We start from the raw sequence: 17,937 nt of genomic DNA, 5'->3' as shown, positions 1-17,937 counted from the left end.
CTTATTCAGCTTTTTACTGGTTAGGAAGATGTTGTGACTTCCAAGCTTCTTAAATGTTGGTCTGGAAACCAGATTATATCATAATTTCAGCAGCTGGATATTATCTTATTCTATAAATGTACCATAATTTATTTAACCAGTCTTGTTTTGATGGACCTTGATGGACTTTTGTTTCCCACCATCTACCATTCTAAACCATGCTACAATGATTATTATTGGAGTGTATGCCTCTCTGTACATGCAAGTACATTAACAAGACAGCTTTCTAGAACTGAAACTGCTGTATCAAAATTAACTTATAATATATTGCCATTTCATCATCCAGAGGCAATTATGTCATTATTAAGAATTTTCTATTGTACCATATGGTTTAAATAGCAAAACTGTAATCAACATCTTGATTCACTGATATAAATATTTGTGACTTCTATTTCTTTTATATTTTCTGTTCCTTTTGTAATTGAGGAACTGATATAAGAACAAAGACACATTTTCAAACAGGTGTAAATCACCTGTTAAACCACTAATTTAACAACTACTTTCATTTTTCCTGTGCTCAAAAACCCCCCAGTTTTAAAAATATATGCCTTCAAGTGATGAGCTACTATAGAGAACTTCAGCTGGCCATATGCAGAGGTCATTTAGTGAAAATTTGAGGCAAATCAATGATCAGACTTGTGAGTTTGAGAGGACTTTGATTTTTCACTCTTAAGGCCCATTTAGGGAGTGTTAATGAACCAATACTAGAGTGATTACTAACTCAGTACAAGGAGTACACACCTCCCTCTTCATTGGTCTGCTAAAGGCCAGAACATAAACAAAGGAGTGGGCATGTTTTAGAGATGAGAAAGCCACCTAAGGAGAGCCACAAGAAGTGTCCCTGATTGCTTCTTAGTAAGAGGCAAAAGACTCCAAGTCCATTCCCACTGAACACAGAACCCCAAGAGCTAAGAAATGGAGAGAAACAACAGTATCTAAACAGTAACCCACACAATCAACAAAAGTAGGATGTAATCATGATTTAACTTACAGTTAATGCTTATTAGAACCACAGTAAGTGGAAAAACAGCAACAATTCAAGATGGCACTGTTAACAAAGGGTACTTCCAAAAAGCAGGAGAAATTACAAATCTCTATGACAGCAATGGTTATAAAGTGCCAATTTTGCCAAGCATTCTAGACCTTTTAGAATATGGAATTATGGGTCCCCAACAAACTCTACTAATATCCTAATTACTGATATACTAATTAATGAGAACATTAAATTCTAGTGACTTATAATAAAAAGGTGGCTCTTAATTATGCATAGAATCAAAATCTATGAATTTGTGCATTTGTTCACCTACAGGACTGAAAGAGACAATTTGCATTTGAGGATCTGTTGAGACCCAATAGGAAATTTTTGCTGCTGTATTTCTAGTTGTTTTGGAGGAGGAGTTTTTGATATAATTGAAAATGTTGAAATCAACACTGCTGGAATCATAACAAAAACTCCCCTAATATCTTTTTTTTTTAAGATTTTATATTTATATATTCATGAGAGACACACAGAGAGAGAGAGAGAGAGAGGCAGAGACACAGGCAGAGGGAGAAGCAGGCTCCATGTAAACCACTGAGCCACCCGGGCTGCCCACCCCTAGTGTCTTGTCTTTTAACTAGATTTATCAATTGTTCACATTTTGCTCATTTGTTTTATCATTCTCTCTCCTTATACATATATGTGAATATTTATATACACACATACCTACACACACACAATTTTTTCCTGAACTATTTGAGGGTAAATTGGAGATATCTGGCCCTTCTCCCCCAAACATTTCAGTATGTATTTCCCAAGCACAAGGACATTGTCCTTCATGAGTAGACAGAGTTCAATGATTAAAATCAGGAAATTTAACTCATAAAATGCTATTTTCTATCCCACAATCCACATTCAAATTTTGACACTTGGCCTAACAATGTCCTTTATATAGCTAACTTTTCTCCAGGGGTTCAGGATCCAAGTCATACCTCTTGAGTGTCCTTTAATCTGGGACAGCTCCTCAGTCTTTGTCATTCTTGACCTTGACATTGTTTAAGAATATAGGCTGGCTACTTTGCAGACTCTCTCAATGTGTATTTGGCTGATGTCTCACCGTGTTTACATTTAGGTTATGCACTTTTGTCAGGAAGACCACAGAAATGTGTTTCTACTTTTTCAGCAACAGGACTATTACTCTGATAAAGCAAGTTCACTGGGATGGAAATTAACCCCCAATCTTCCCACTGTCAAACAGAACAATTAAAAATATTCCCTTAAAAATTTGACATCTAGGAGTACCTGGATGGCTCAGTTGGTTAAGTTTCAGCTCAGGTCAGTGCAAAGTCTGCTTGAGATTCTCTTTCTCTCCCCTTCTATCCCTCCCCCTGCTCATGCTCTTTCTCTCTCTCTCTCAAATAAATAAATCTAAAAGAAAATTGACCTCTTAAAAGAAAAACCTAAAAGTAAAAAAAAAACAACACGACTGACAAAAATGCAATGCCATTTTAAACCCATTATGTTAAATTTTAGAAATTAAAATTATTATACCCAATTCTGGATTGGGTCCTGGAACAGAAAAAGGACATTGATGGAAAAACTAAAAAATATGAATAAAGACCAGAGTCTAGTTAATAGTAATATACCTAAGTTGGTTTTTTAGATTTGACAAATGTGGCATTGTAATGTAGGTTGTTGACAACTGTGTAAACTGGGTGAGGGATCCAAGGAAACTGTACCGTCTCTGCAGGTTTTCTGCAAATCTAAAATTACTCTAGAATAAAATGTTTACTTGAAAAATAACCCCTGGGAAGAGGGGTCCTGGGGACACGGCAGATATCGTTTAAGGGTAAAAACTTGCAATGAGTAGTAAATAAGTCCTAGAGACCTAATGCACAGCATGGTGAATATAGACAACAATATCATAATCATCAAACTTGCTAAGAGACTAGAAGTTGATTATCCTAACCACTGAAAGGAAATGGTAATTACATAATGTGATAGAGGTGTTAATTACCACTACAATGGCAATCATATTACAATATATAAATGTATTGAATTAACCTGTTAGATACTATAAATTTATACAATATTATATGTCAAATATATCTCAATAAAAAATAAATAAAACAACAGTAACAATAAAAAAAAATCCCTAGTAGTGATGAAGGTTCGGTGAAATAGAAGCTCCTGTTGTTGGTAGCAAAATAAACAGGCAAAATCCTCTGATAACATACAGGAAAGAATCCAGCATGAATAGTCCTAAATATCCTTATTGCCTTTGATTCTATACTTTTACAGGGAAACATCCTAAGGAAGTAAGCCTAACAGGGGAATAAAAACTATGTGGCAAACAAGTCATTTGCAGCATTATTTACAATCATGAAAAGTTAGAAGCCAGCTGCATAAAATGGGGCAAGATTATGAAGTCACAAAAATGAAGCAAATGCAGACTATGGTGGAACAAGAGAAATGCTTAGATATGACAAGTGAAAAAAATCCAAAATTATATATTTAGTATACTTATACCTACCTACATAAAGATAAACCTAAAATAGGAAAAAGAAATTAACCAAAATGTGTTTGTATAGAATTTTGCCAAGAAAATGAACATTGCTTTGCTCAACTGTTCCATTTTCCAACTTAACAAATTTAACTTGACGTAAACCGTTAAAAATAATTTTCTTGAGCTATAATTCACATGCCATAAAATTCATCCTTTTAAAGTATAACAATTCAGGGGTTTCCGTATAGTCAGGGGTTTCCATATAGTCACAAGTGTGCAGCCATTACCACAATTAACTTTAGAACATTTCATCGCCCACAAAAGAAACCCTGTACCCTTCAGCAATCACTTCTCATCCTCCCTGACCAGCCCCTAGCCCTGGGCAACCACTTATCTACTAAACCATTTTACATTCCTACCAGCAATTATGTAAACTTTTATAACAACAACAACAAAAAAAGTAAAGAAATGTATAAGAATTAACTGCTGCTCGCTATTAGGCAATGTTACATACATTTGAACTGGCTCAACATTTGCAAAGTAAAATAGTGGCTCCAGTAAAATACAAGCTGGGCTTCATCAGGTTGGCAGCTTTCCCATTTGCTAAGATCAGGCAGTGAGACAGGTGACTCTTTTCTTTTTTAAAATAGTCTGTCATTTTGTTTGCTTAGCAACAGGAAATAGGGTGGTCTTTAATCTTAAAATTCTGACATTGTTATATGTCTCACAAGCAGTTTCTAAGCCAGGGAAGCTGAAGAGAATGCCGTGTTTCACATTATTGTTGACACTGGAATAATATTAGGAATTGAAAAGTTTTTGAGAGATAGACGTTATTGCCAAAAGAAGGGGTGTGTATCAGTATTTAAGGATCTGACATAATGATCAATGTTTCTCCGCCTTCCTATTACTTTCTGTAGTTCAGTGCTTGAGGTAAATCTCTAATCCAGGATTTCAGTTCAGTTCTTCCTTTTCCCCTGATACAGTTATCCATCTGTAGTTTCTTTAAAAATTTTAGGAGATGCAGAAAGTGATAGCAAAGCAAATGAACATGACTGGAAATACTCATGAGTAAATAGAAGGTAAGTTTTAAAACCAGAACTTCATTGTGAAATGGGAAAGGGCATACATAGGGAGAGATCAACAACTTTAGAATTATTGTAATGATGAAAAAATAAAATAAGATAAAAACAGAGAGGGAGGCAAACCATAAGAGACTCTTCACTACAGGAATCAGAGGGCTGCTGGAGAGGAGGTATGGAGGGGGATGAGGTAACTGGATGATAGGCATTAAGGAGGGCATGTGATGGAATGAGCACTGGGTGTTATATGCAGCTGGTGAATCACTACATTCTACCCCTGAAACTACTAATACACTACATGTTAACTAAATTGAATTTTAATAAAAATATTTTAAATGAATTATGGTAATGATGACTTAGTTAATAACTACTAACTACAGTAGTCAAAGCAGGTATCTTAACCATTATTGTACTTTGAAAATTATTTATGCTATACTTCACATTTTGCAAAATCCTGAGAAAATCTTAGTTTTTCTTACTACGTTATTTTTTTCACAAACAGGGGAAGTGAGAAGTATCAAGATGAATGCAGAACGGAAACAGAGCTATCAGACCAAATTTCGAGCTTTCACACAGTACAATGATAACTTTTAGTTTCTATATAAGCAAGTCCTTAACTTAAATTGAGATTAAAAAAAATATTTTAGTAAAAATTTATATATAGGGGTGCCAGGTGACTCAGCTGGCTAAGTATCTGCCTTCGGCTCAGGTCATGATCCTGGAGTCCTGGGATCAAGTCCCACATCAGGCTTCCTGCTCAGCTCTGCTTCTCCCTCAACCATTGTTCCTGCTTATGTGCTCTCTCTTGCTCACTCTCTCAAATAAATAAACAAAATCTTTTTTGTAAAAAAATTTACATATAGCAATCCTGAAGAAATTCTTTTACTTTACCATGTGTTATCAGCTGAATTGTATCCCCCTCCCCGAATTCTTATGTTGAAGTCCTAATTCCCAGTGTGATTATCAGAAGATAGGGTCTGTAAGGTAAGGATGATTAAGGTTAAATGAGTTCCTAAGAGGAGGAGACACCAGAGATCTCTCTCCATGCAAATGTACAAAGAAAAGGCCCTATGAGACACAGAGAAAGGGCAGCTATCGGCAACCCAAAGCGAGAGAGGTCCTACCAGAAATCAATTCGGCTGGCACTCTTATCTTGGACTTTCAGCTTCCAGAATTGTGAGAAAATAAATTTCTGTTATTTAAGCCCCAGTCTGTGGTATTTTGTTATGGCCACTTGAACTAACACATCATGCCAATGCTTAACACTTCTTTCACTTTGCCAGTGATAGATTACAGACACAATCAAATTTTCACAACTGAGGACATAAAGAGCTATCTCTGGTCATTAAATCCAATAGGCACTGGAACTGTCTTAATTTTAGAATGGATCCATTAAATTTAGGCTTCAAAGATATGTTCTGAAAATAATTTTGTTGGGTAAATCATTATAACATTAACCAATTATGAGCAGTTACCACCTGGTGGCTTTATGTCCCATTTCTTTAATTCTTGGGTAATCTCTCCATCCCCGGAGCTGGTGTCTCTACCATCCTAGACGAAAGGCAAGAAGCCAGCACAAAAGAATGGCTACCCTAGTGGAGACCAAAGATAGAGATGATGGGGACAGGAGTGACTGAAAGTGGTGGCAGGATCAGTACACCTGTTAAGTACTTACCAGGAGTCAAGGAGATTTATATTCATTACCTTTCTTAATCCTCAAAACAACCATTACTATTTCCCTGCTCTTGTGGGACTTAGCAAGAATTGAACAATTTGCTTTTGACCACAGAATTCAAACCTGCACATGAGAATCCAGTGCCCATCTCTTATGCTACAATACTCAAAACGAAATCAGTGAGACTCGAACTGTGTTACTGAATAACAGCTTTTTTGAAAAACAAATACAAAATCTCTAAAAATAAATTGAAATCTACAACTAATTTCTTGCTAATTCAACCAGTACAAAATCAGACCTACTAAAACAGACTCTAAATGGAACTTCTATCTAATAAATAAAATTGAGTCTATGTAGGGTAAATGGGAAAAGTAGGAGGAAAGCATATAGAAACTTCAATAGAAATTTAGTATTCCTCAATTTTACGAATCAGTGATTTTCAAAAAATAAACACACATGCCCCAGCACCATCCTTCCCCCAGATACCCCCAGGCCTACGCAATTGCCTTGATTAAAACAGTAGAAAGTCATGTTTTTCAAGAAGAGAAGCTTAACAAGTGTCTGAGAATATCGAGGCAACAGCCCTTTCTTAATTTGCCCTGTATATGCTCCGTGGTTCCCTCACAGGGTGGCTCAGGATAGAACTATCTCCTGAGCAAGGTCCTTCTTCCTAAAATGCTCATCCCTTCCTCAAACCTTACTTTTTTTTCTGTATCTTTTTTTCTGTATTAACATTATTAAGCTAACTAGAGCTTCTATTTTTTTGGTAACTAATTAATTAGAGAGAGAGAGAGAAAGAGCAAGTATGAGCACAGGGAGGGGGAGACGGAGAGGGAGAGAGAGAATCTCAAGCCAACTCCCTGCTGAGCACGGAGCCTGCCCTGGGACCCATGAGATCATGACCTGAGCCGAAATTACTAGTCAGGCACATAACCAACTGAGCCACTCAGGTGTCCCTGGAACTTCTATTCCTTGAGGACAGATCACCAAGAGTTGGATGGCTGACACAAAGCATATGTATATAGCCAATCCCCTGCATAGTCAAAAATCTGTGTAAAACTTCTGACTCCCTCAAAACCTAACTACTAATAGTCTCCTATTGACCGGAAGCATAAATAGTTGATTAACGCATATTTCTGTATATGTGTTATATACTGTATTCTTACAACAATGCAAGCCAGAGAAAAGAAAAACATAAAAGTACTGTACATAAATTTATAGTACTGTACATAAATTTATTTTTAAAAATCTGTGTATAAGTGGACCCATACAATTCAAACCCATGTTGTTCAAGGGTTAACTCTATATTTACTTGTGGTGATTATTGCCAGATTCCTTTCCAAAATAGTTCTAGCACTAATACTTTTTTTTCAGACTACATGAAAATGAGTTTTTTCCCTAATAATATAGTATTTTATAGAATATGAGCATATCAAGTTTGGAAAATCTTCTAAAGAATAAGAAATCAATATTTGTTCTCCTGTGGAGACTTCTGTAATCCCTTGTACTATCAAAGGGAGAAAAGAAACAGTGTTTTCCATAAAATTTATCTTTCTCTTGCTAAATCAACTTGTTTCCTTTTCTTCTTTTCCTTCCCTTTTTCTCTCTTCCCTATCACTCCACTAGAAGATGTGTGCATATATATATGCACATATATATATATATGTACGAATATATATATATATATATATATATATATATATATATGTGCGAATGTGACTTTCTCACTTGCAAAGGCTTTTGACACATTAACACTCTTGTCACATAACTCCTCCAGAGACAGCAAAGGAATGATAGTTGTGTAGCCAAATGTCTCCACAAAGAAAAGTTTAGAAATATGGTTATTTTCATTCTTGACTGTAAGGAGGAGGCTAAGTCCCTTCCAGAGAGGCTTCCTTCCACCATTCTCCTAAGTGAAACCTTTCTTCCAGTAACCGAGAAGCAAGTTGATGTATTTCTTGATTAAGTCTCTGCCATTGACCAGGTATACATCTGGAGACATGGCTTTGGGCCTCCATCTCCTAATATGAAAAATGGGTATCAAAATAAATCTTACTTTGTAAAGCTGTTGTAAGGAGTGTGTGTGTGTGTACTTTTATATATATTTATAAATGTATTATATAAAGTCCTTAGAACAGTACCCAAAAAAAAGTAAAACCAATATTAAGTGTTAGCTGTTAATCTGACCCATATCACCCACTTGGGAGGCACCCTCAAAAGGAAGCAGGACATGGAGAGTTCAAACTTCATCTGCCCTTGAGATCCAGTGGAATGGAGCACACACCCCGCTCAAAGAAAACAGCTATCCCCTCTTCCTCACTGCGGGCTGGCAGGCTGCTACGGCTCACCAGGTGGAGCAGTGGATAAGCTCTAGACCTACGGGTAGAGGCTCACGGTCCAGTGAACCTGGAGAAAAGAGCATTTTCTAGCCTCTCCTGAAAGAAGATCTGCAGATCTGGTTTTAGTGCCAGGACTTGAAAAACTAGTTGTGTAATTCAGTTGAATTTTTACTTGTTTTGTGACTAGAAACACATAAAAATAAAAAAAGCAATTAAGATAAAAGAGGTCCAGCTGAACACCTCTGGATTTTTCATTGACCTAAGTCAAAAAAAAATTCACAAGTTTGAGGATGGCAGAGGTGAGGGTGAGTCAACATCCCGAACAAGGTACAACATCCCAGTATTAGAAACCTGGGCAACTGCCCAGGCCCCCGCTTTAGAGAGATTCTTGTACTCTTTATAACTGGGCAGTGGTTCAATGAGACTGCTGGTGAATGAAGCACTGTGGGCCAGTAATAATAGGAAACCGGGGCTTATACAGATAACTTTAATAACTCAACCACTTTACCCCCTCCCCCACAATGCTCTTTCCAGTAGCAGGTATGACAGGACTAGACCCATATCCACGGGAGCCTCACCATCCCAGGACTGCCCATAGTGTCCTCCTGGCCTGGGAGCTTCCCTCACTGCTGTGCAGCAGCCTGGAGTGGAGCCAGGTACAACAACCAGACAATGACAGGAGCTAAGGAATAAGCCCCTCCCTCTCCTGCCCCTCCTCTGGGTTCGAGGACACTGAGGTGTGTGCTACACAGTCTTCCGAGGATTCCCGATGGAACTGAGATCCAGGTGTTCACAGTGGTAACCTACTTGGGTCATACACTACTGGTCGTATCGCTCTCCTCTCTCCTCTATCTGAGCTTCCTAGGACCACCTCTCAGATAAACCACTTACACTCCAATCTTGTCTCAGGTTCTACTTCCATGAGATTCCAATCTATTTCCTCTTTAAATATGGATACTTCAGGAGAGTCTTATAGACCCCTTTTCCCTTGCCATGATGTTTTTATTTCAATCGTGTGTCCCCTCCATATCACTGGTCACTTTAGCCCTTGAAGATGAGCCCAGGCCCTACAATGGCCTGCCTTGGTCAGGCTGCTCCTGGGAGCTGCAGTCTGTCCTCTGGGAGTGAAACCCTTCCCATCATGAAACACTGGGGTGTCTTCCTTGTCTGGTGCCTCCCCTACATCAGGGCTGCTCCCAACCACAACTCTACCACCTCTCCTGTCAGGGCTCCACCACGGCACCAGGTGCGCATCTGTCTTTTCGCTTAGAAGTTCTTCAGTATGGCTTTCAGGTATTTCTTCTGCCCCACCAAGCCTACTCAAGCAGATGCTCCTTCTATTAGAAACATGAGCAGTTCAGAGACAGGCACTCTGCTTTCCTTGGCTCATCCGACATAGCTGGAATACTGAAACCATTTCACTCTCTCCCAAGGTTGGGGACAAATGCAACATCTAAATGGGTAATTGAAATATTTTGCATGATGTGGCCAGGCTGTTTTTATTGGATCAGGAATTTCTCCCGACTTATAAAGAACATTTCACCCATACCACCCTAAGTGGCAGGGAAGCAAGATGGCTAACAGCACAGACGCCAAAGTAAAAATGGTTTGGATTTGAGTTTTGGCTCTGCTTCCCTGTGTAGTTTTGGGCAAGTTAATCAACCCCTCTGAGCCCTGCCATGAAATGAGGATAACAACAGTATTTACTTCCAGGATTGTTGAATATATTAGATGAGTTGATGAATATAAAGTGCTTAATGTAGCACCTGGCACAGAGTAAGTGTGCAATTATCATTAGCCATTGTTACTATTCGTATCAGAAGTGGAAGTATCAACCTGCATAACCATTCTCCATGTAACCCTTGCAGGAAGGTTTATAACAGCAAAGTGAACTCCCCAGTTAGCCTTTAGTCCTATGACCTCCAGCCAAGCCTAGCGCCGTATAATCCAGCTGTAAAGTCTCTAGTTTAGTTCTACTTTTAGTAGAATATGTTTCACAGTACAACAGTTCAAAGAAACTTCACAATCTCTACCCCCAAATTTATACTCTCATTCACAAATATCATCTGCATCTCTTTTGGGTACATAGGATTTGATGTGTTTTTATGTATATTCTTTAGTCATTGCTCATATGAAAAATTGAGCACTAGAACATACCTAAAGACTAACAGAATTAGAGTTTACTCCCAAGACAAAAAATGCAATATATAATAGAGGGAAAGTATTATTAAATTATAGTAAAATTTGTGAGGATTCGAGGGCGGGGGGCTCCAACTTTGTCTTTTTGCTATTAACCAAAAAACAAAAGTCTACTAAGTAAACTAATAGTGGAAACAAACTTGGGGAATGAGGAGACCAATTATTTATTCTTGTAAAAGAACACATGACTCTGAAGAGCAGCCATTGGATGTATGAAAGCTCTGGATGTCCTATTATGAAACCAAACTAGAGTTTTACATTAAGAAGATGGACAACTACTACCTCATGACTTTTCTTAGTAGATATCCAAGTTCCTGCTATGGTTAAAAAGTACACAACCACTTAAAAGACCTATCTTTTGGGATGCCTGGGTGGCTCAGCAGTTGGGTGTCTGCCTTCCGCCCATGGCGTGATCCTGGAGACCTGGGACTGAGTCCCAAATTGGGCTCCCTGCATGGAGCCTGCCTTTCTCTCTCTCTCATGAATGGATGGATAAAATCTTAAAAAAAAAAAAAAAAGACATCCTACCTTTTATAATTCAGAAGTATCACTAATTGGATAAACCCTTTCCCCCTCCTTAGTGTTTTCCACTTCAATGGTAACCCCCAATTTAGGCTCTTAATTCTTCCTGTCTGAACCAACTTTGATTTCTTCAGTTCTATCAACTCCTTCCCTCAGTTCATCCTGCACAGCACTACCAGCCTCATCTTCCTGCACCTGCACATCTGTGATGTCACTGCTCTATCCACAAGCCCTGCCTTCACCTGCCCCAACATACATGGACACACACACATGTATTCATAGATACATGCACACACGGGTTCCAGGAGGAAATCTCAATTCTTCACCTGGTACTAAGTTGTTCTATGATGTAACTTTCCAAACTCATTGTCTACCACTTCCCTATAAGAATATCAGACTTTAACCAGGCTGAATAACTACCCACTAGGCTTTCTTGCTTCTGCTCCTTTACTCATAACATCTCTGAACCTTAGAATGTCTACCATATTCCCCCTGACTGACATCCTTCCCATTCCTGCATGCTAGTTCAAATGCCACCTCCTCCACCAAGCCTTGGGATACTCATGTCAGTGGAAGCACATCTTTTTTCTTCATGTAGCACATGCCTACCCCATGTAACCAGCATTTATCACATACTACCCTGGGCCTCAGAAAGGGCATCTCCTTGAAGGCAAACACTGGAATTCATAGTAGGACCTACTGTGGCTTCTCACGCAAATCAGTTGCTCAGAACATATTTATTGACTTCAATGGTGACACTATACTGTGCTTCAGGCCAGTCCCTGAAGACCGACATCTCTGGGAACAGAGACTAATACATTTGTCTAAAGAAGAGATGTGTGGATTTCCACTGGGGAAAAAAAAATTAACTCATATGCTAAGAAATTGTTCTAGAATTGGTATATAATAAGGATTAACCAATTCATCATTTTACTGAAATGTATTTACCTTTTAATTGATGGAAAATCAATAGGAAATTGAAAATGACAAGATGTAAATTTCTCAAAATGTTACCTAATTGATTCTTACACATAGTCTATCATCAAAGCTTTTAAGAAGATGACACTTCTCAGCATAAAGTGAAATACTTCTCTTCTAATTATTATATGTAACATCTTTAAGGGGTTGTAAGCTATATGTCTCTTGCCCTAATTTTCAACGTAACTTAAAAGGAGACTACATAACTGTATGTAAGGTAAGGAATCAGTAGTGCAAATAGAAAAAAAAGAAGTCTCCCATTTTACCTAAGTACCATTGACACTGCCATACTAAAATGCATTTATCAGGAATGGCATAGAAAGAACAAACTGGTTTATAGATTAAAAACGTCAATTATTTTGTGACCCAATGTCAAACAGAAACACTGCCTGAATGGTTTAGGAGTCTATCGCATCACACCACATTTGGCATACATCTAATGGTACAGAAATCATTTATCATTAAAGGCCTTTTTTATATAGGTCAAGGTTGCTGGGCCTTGGTGTTTTGTATCTTACAGTTTAAAGAATGCTCTAAATTCTGTTTTTTAACTTTTTAATCTTTGGGAAGGAAAACTAAAACTTCCTATAAACAGCTTAATGCCTGCTAATGCATGGAAAAAAGGAAAACTAAAACCTTCCTCCTACTATAAAAACAAAATAGTGTGGCCTCTGTTTCTTTTCTGATAAGAGTCTTAAATACCAAACAGTTAACTGCATAATAACATTTACTGGCAGCCAGGCAGCCTGCTTAGCAGATATATAAAGCAGGTAAAAGGAGAAAAAGTTAATTTCTTGGCTGAATGATTCCATCGGTAGCTATAGGGCAAACCTGAAAGTCTTTTAGTAAAGTAGCAGTTGGTTCTTCTATCAATCTGTAGCACACATACTCTTCCAAGGAAAGCATTAAATATGAAAATCATATCCCGTTATCATCTGTTTCCAGCTTTCAGTCCAGTAAGCTTTTCTTAATGAATGCTGCAGCCTAAGGAACGAGCACGCTGTTGGCTTCTCTGAATAATGGAGTGATGCTACCATTTTTGCTTATTACAATATCGACTGGCTGAGGGGGTTTCACACATAGTCACAAGTGACTACTCTTGCCAGCATGCTCCAAGTTATTACAAGATGTTTTTAGACATTTCATCTAAAAGAGCTTTACTGCTTTTAGTGGAGAAAACATCTATGGTCTTGAACAGAATCATTTATATGGAGATAGGCTGCAGGATTAGTAGCCTGCATTACGGCAGATACATAGCAGAATTTATTTAAGTATTCCTTGCCAGTCTTTTTGTCTGTTGCTTAGATATGCAATCTTTTCTTTCCACTTCCTCTGTGAAAGGTTAAAATGTACAAAATTATATATACAAAGAAAAGAAGCAAAAGGCCACATTTTGTTTACCTTTTACTTAAAACATTTCTGGAACTAAGGGGGGAAAAAAGCAGCTATAAAGCATCATTTAGCCAAACATAATTTCACCTGCTAACGACACTAAGGTTTTCTTGGGAATTTGTCTCTTTTAATGATGGCCTTTCAGCACATTTAATTGAATTAAACATTAAAGCAATACTCTGTAAGGAAAAGTCTTTAAATAATACTTATAGGCTAATCAAAAAGATCTTTGTAATAAGATGATTTTATTTAAAACACTAAGGTAAAAGAGGAATGTTCCAGAAGTCCTCTGTCAACAGAAGGTATATTATTTTAATGTATTACCTTTCCTCTGTCTTTATCCTTCTGTTCACCTCTTGCTTCTGGACTCTCTTTTGACAGTAGCTGCATCTTCTTCATTTGAGCCACATATTCGTTCTAAATATAAACAAAGTTTTGATTTTGTGGTGGCTCTTATGATAACCAGCTATATTTTTCAGTTATTAGAGCATGAAAAGAACACTGAAGTAGAAAGTAAAAGCTGATGTCAAGAAATAAAACTTATCTTAGAAAACAGATGATTTCACAAATAAAATGTCAAAAACTGAGTTCTATAAGATGCCACAGGTTTTTAAATAAGATTTGATGGATTCTCACCATCTTTCATCAACATAGGGAATAAAACCTTGTTATATCAAACTCTGAGGAAAATCCAGTTACTTTAGTATGAAAACAACACATTAGACAGTGTTTACCCTGAAAACTTTTGTCCTAAAGAAAAAGAAATCAATCCTACTGACTTTGTATCTGTATGGTATCTACATTAGTATCATGGTCCTACCAGTCACAGCAACAGAGTATATTATTTGCCAGATCCTCGACTTGAAATGAATTCCATTTTCTATGAATAAAAACATATAGTAGACATCAGTGATCAACACCATAGGAATGAAGTTTGCTCTGGCACTAATAACTACATAAAGATGTCTGCTTCATTATTGTACTATAATTGATGAAAGTGATTCCATCATAAAATGACTTTTTTTTTAAAAGCAAGGCATAAAAAGTGCTTTGATTCAGTGTTATTAATTAAAGCCTTAAGAAATTCACCGATGGTGGTCCATCACAGATAAGTATTAGAACATTTTCTAAGTTAGGTTATGATGCACTGCAATTAGAAAGACACCTATGAGATAACCAAATTGGAAAACCATTTCCTTAGTTCTCAGTCTGAACATGTAATTGGCCTGAGATTTGAGATACAAAAACAAACAAACAAACAAAAAACCAGACAGTCCTAATGAGAATTGACTTATTTCCCTCAAAATATTTTAAAGGATATTATAGTTGCCCCATTTTTATTAACAGTTAAGCAGGGAATTTTTTCTCTATAAAAATGCTATTAACATGATAGATGACAGTAATGATCTAAAGAGATTCCTGATTAAGCAATAATTTTATAAGGCTAGTATACACGATAAACTAAGAAAAGATAAGGAAATAGGGCAATTAAGTTAATACAATTTATATCTTTCTGTTCTATATCTACTTCTTTGGACTCAGAGACATTTACTTTTTAACCTCAAGAGCTTTCAAAAGGCATACTTTATAGATTTTAAGGGAAAGCATCCTTAAAAATGGGAGTGAATTATAAAATAAAATAAAAACACTGAGCTTTATTAAATAATTATAGGTTATACAAAAATCCTCCATTCCTGTGGCTACAAATATTTTCACATATTCTTTGAGATCAGTTATGAACATGCAACAGGCATGTTGTACCTGATTTCCTCATTATGGAATCATTGCAGAGCCATATCTTCCAAAGACAGAGTACTTTCTCATGTAATATGTGAGTTTTGTTTAATTCATTTTGCTGTAGCAAAAACTGACAATTGCATTACGGCTTTATAAAGAACAGTAAGGAACGTCTCTTCATGAGTCCAATTTAGATTGTCCTCAATGCATCCAAATAATTTACTGAATTGTAGGTACTTCTCTAAATTAGTGATGCAAATAAAAACTGAACAATGTATTTGAAATCCAAAGTTGCTATGATAAATTAATAATTGATACAAACTATAACTTTGTATCCCCTAGGACCACAAATTTCCACCTACAAATGCCTTGTTCTTTAACTTTTATTTATACATAGGACACTTGGTTACTATCTATCAAATCCACCTTCTGAACACTGGAGAGCAGGGATTTCCAGCCCCCATCTCCTGTTCTATCTGCATATAAACAAAGGGTTGTACTAGGTTTAAAAGTTTTTGGAAAACTGTATAGATGAGTCTTACCAAAATTTCCACAGCTAACAATGTCTGATGAAATAGCAGAGCACACATCTGCTTTTCCCATCAGCCTTTCATGATTTATTCTCCATTTCTTTTCTGATCAGGTCCCATTATACCTCCACAATACATGAGGGCTTATACTGCATCCTTCTGTCTGGTGATGACAGGTTCCTGCTCTCTTCTTGCCATGTGGCCTAGATATCTGTCAGATTTGCTACTTTAGGGGGACAAAGTTCTCATGTCCTGTCAGCGCCTGCCAGTCCATAGCCTCTCTAAGGACAGTTCCCTCTTCTCCCAACTCCCCTAGGGAAATCTGTTTTAATAAACCTAAGAACATGGAATCAACCCATCAGGTAACTTGTTCCGTCAGTTACCATTTTGCTTCACAGCACTGGACTAGATGCTGCCTACCTACATGTAGAGGGACCTTTCTATTCATTTCCTTACTGTGTGCAAACCATTTTATCTTATCTCAACTGATGAAATCTGTTAATGATGATTTGGGGTCATGGGAAAAGGAGATGGAGGTCCTGCCAGGTCTTTCAGGTCCCTGGGATTTCTCTCTATGCACATGACACATTTCATTTTCCATTCTTTCCTTCTTTTCTTCCATACCCCCACTTACATTCCTTCAATTTCCCCGTATCACATTATCACTTTGCCTGAAGATGCCACCACTACCTTCTATTTAAACAGGCTTCCTTTTTTTCAGTGGTCCTTAGGATTATATAAACATTCTCGGTTACAGAACTGAACAGACATTTAAAATCAACTGGCCCAGCCTCCTCATGTACCCAACTCTTTGGGTATAAAGAGTTACATAAACTGTCTGATTTGACCCTGAGAACTACAGTTCACAATCTTTTGTTTTCTCTTCTTTTTTCCAGTATATGGGTTTCCTCTTAAATTCTGAGTTTCTACAAAAAGGTACAGAGGAATACTTACTTATATTCAACTAATGCATATTAACAAGTAATACATTCTGGTTCATAAAAAATAGGATAAGCTACAGACTGTCTTCCAGAAGCCTAAAGGTCATGCCCTGTCACAATGCTCAGTAGGAATCAAATGAGAGCTCAAAGATTTGTTCTCTTCAAATTTTATCCCCAGTAGGCACATATCATCTAAGAACTGAATTTTTAACAAGAATTGCATCTTTAAATAGTAACATTATATCTTTATAAAGTGCCTCTGTTATTAAACAGAAATGCTCCTGGGAAGGTATAACACAGGATAGAACCAATGTGACAACATTAGCTCTCACATAGTTGTTCATGGTCCATGAGATGATGGTCAAAGATGAAAAAGATGGAAGAATTAATTTTCAGTCAAGGGGGGGGAGTCTCAAAGCTTACTGAGTGCTTATTATGTGCTACATTCTGGGTCAGACATTGACAGCATTGAAATAATAAGATGAGGAACCCACAGTGAGGTGGGCAAACACATAAACAATGACAAGGGGATCCCTGGGTGGCGCAGCGGTTTGGCGCCTGCCTTTGGCCCAGGGCGCGATCCTGGAGACCCGGGATCGAATCCCACGTCGGGCTCCTGGTGCATGGAGCCTGCTTCTCCCTCTGCCTGTGTCTCTGCCTCTCTCTCTCTCTGTGTGACTATCATAAATAAATAAAAATTAAAAAAAATTAAAAAAAATAAAATAAACAATGACAATACCATGGAGGAAGTGCTTACTGAGATAACTATGGCACAGACCTAAGGCAGGACTTAGGAGAGAGGGAGAGAGGCCTTCTACTTGAAGAAGATGGGAAATAATGTGGTGCTTTCAAGTACAGTGTTCAGCATGTTTAAAATTCAGTGGGTGCATGTGAGTACATGAGTGTGTAAAGGAGAGAAAATGTGCACGTGTGGGAAATAAAAATGGAGAGGGATGGTGGGAAGACATGGGGGTGGAGGGAAGATTGCATGAGTTCTGGGGGTATGAGGGGGCAGGGGTGG

General features: G+C 37.5%; 1 protein-coding gene across 2 annotated transcripts in view; it reads right to left on the bottom strand.

Moving 5' to 3' along the window:
- Positions 1-17,937, bottom strand: part of KIZ (kizuna centrosomal protein) — a 135,616-nt gene that overhangs the window by 96,280 nt on the left and 21,399 nt on the right. The window contains exon 4 of one of the 2 annotated variants that reach the window (XM_041732552.1): positions 14,033-14,125. The exons of the other annotated variant lie outside the window; for it this stretch is intronic. Coding sequence (XP_041588486.1) covers positions 14,033-14,125 — 93 coding nt within the window. The remainder of the gene's footprint in view (positions 1-14,032; positions 14,126-17,937) is intronic. 2 annotated transcript variants of the gene reach the window in all.

The sequence above is a fragment of the Vulpes lagopus genome, chromosome 18 (genome assembly GCF_018345385.1).
Source record: "Vulpes lagopus strain Blue_001 chromosome 18, ASM1834538v1, whole genome shotgun sequence".
Classification (NCBI taxonomy): domain Eukaryota; kingdom Metazoa; phylum Chordata; class Mammalia; order Carnivora; family Canidae; genus Vulpes; species Vulpes lagopus.
The sequence above is the reverse complement of the archived record's forward strand: the minus strand, read 5'-3'. Positions and strand labels throughout refer to the sequence as shown.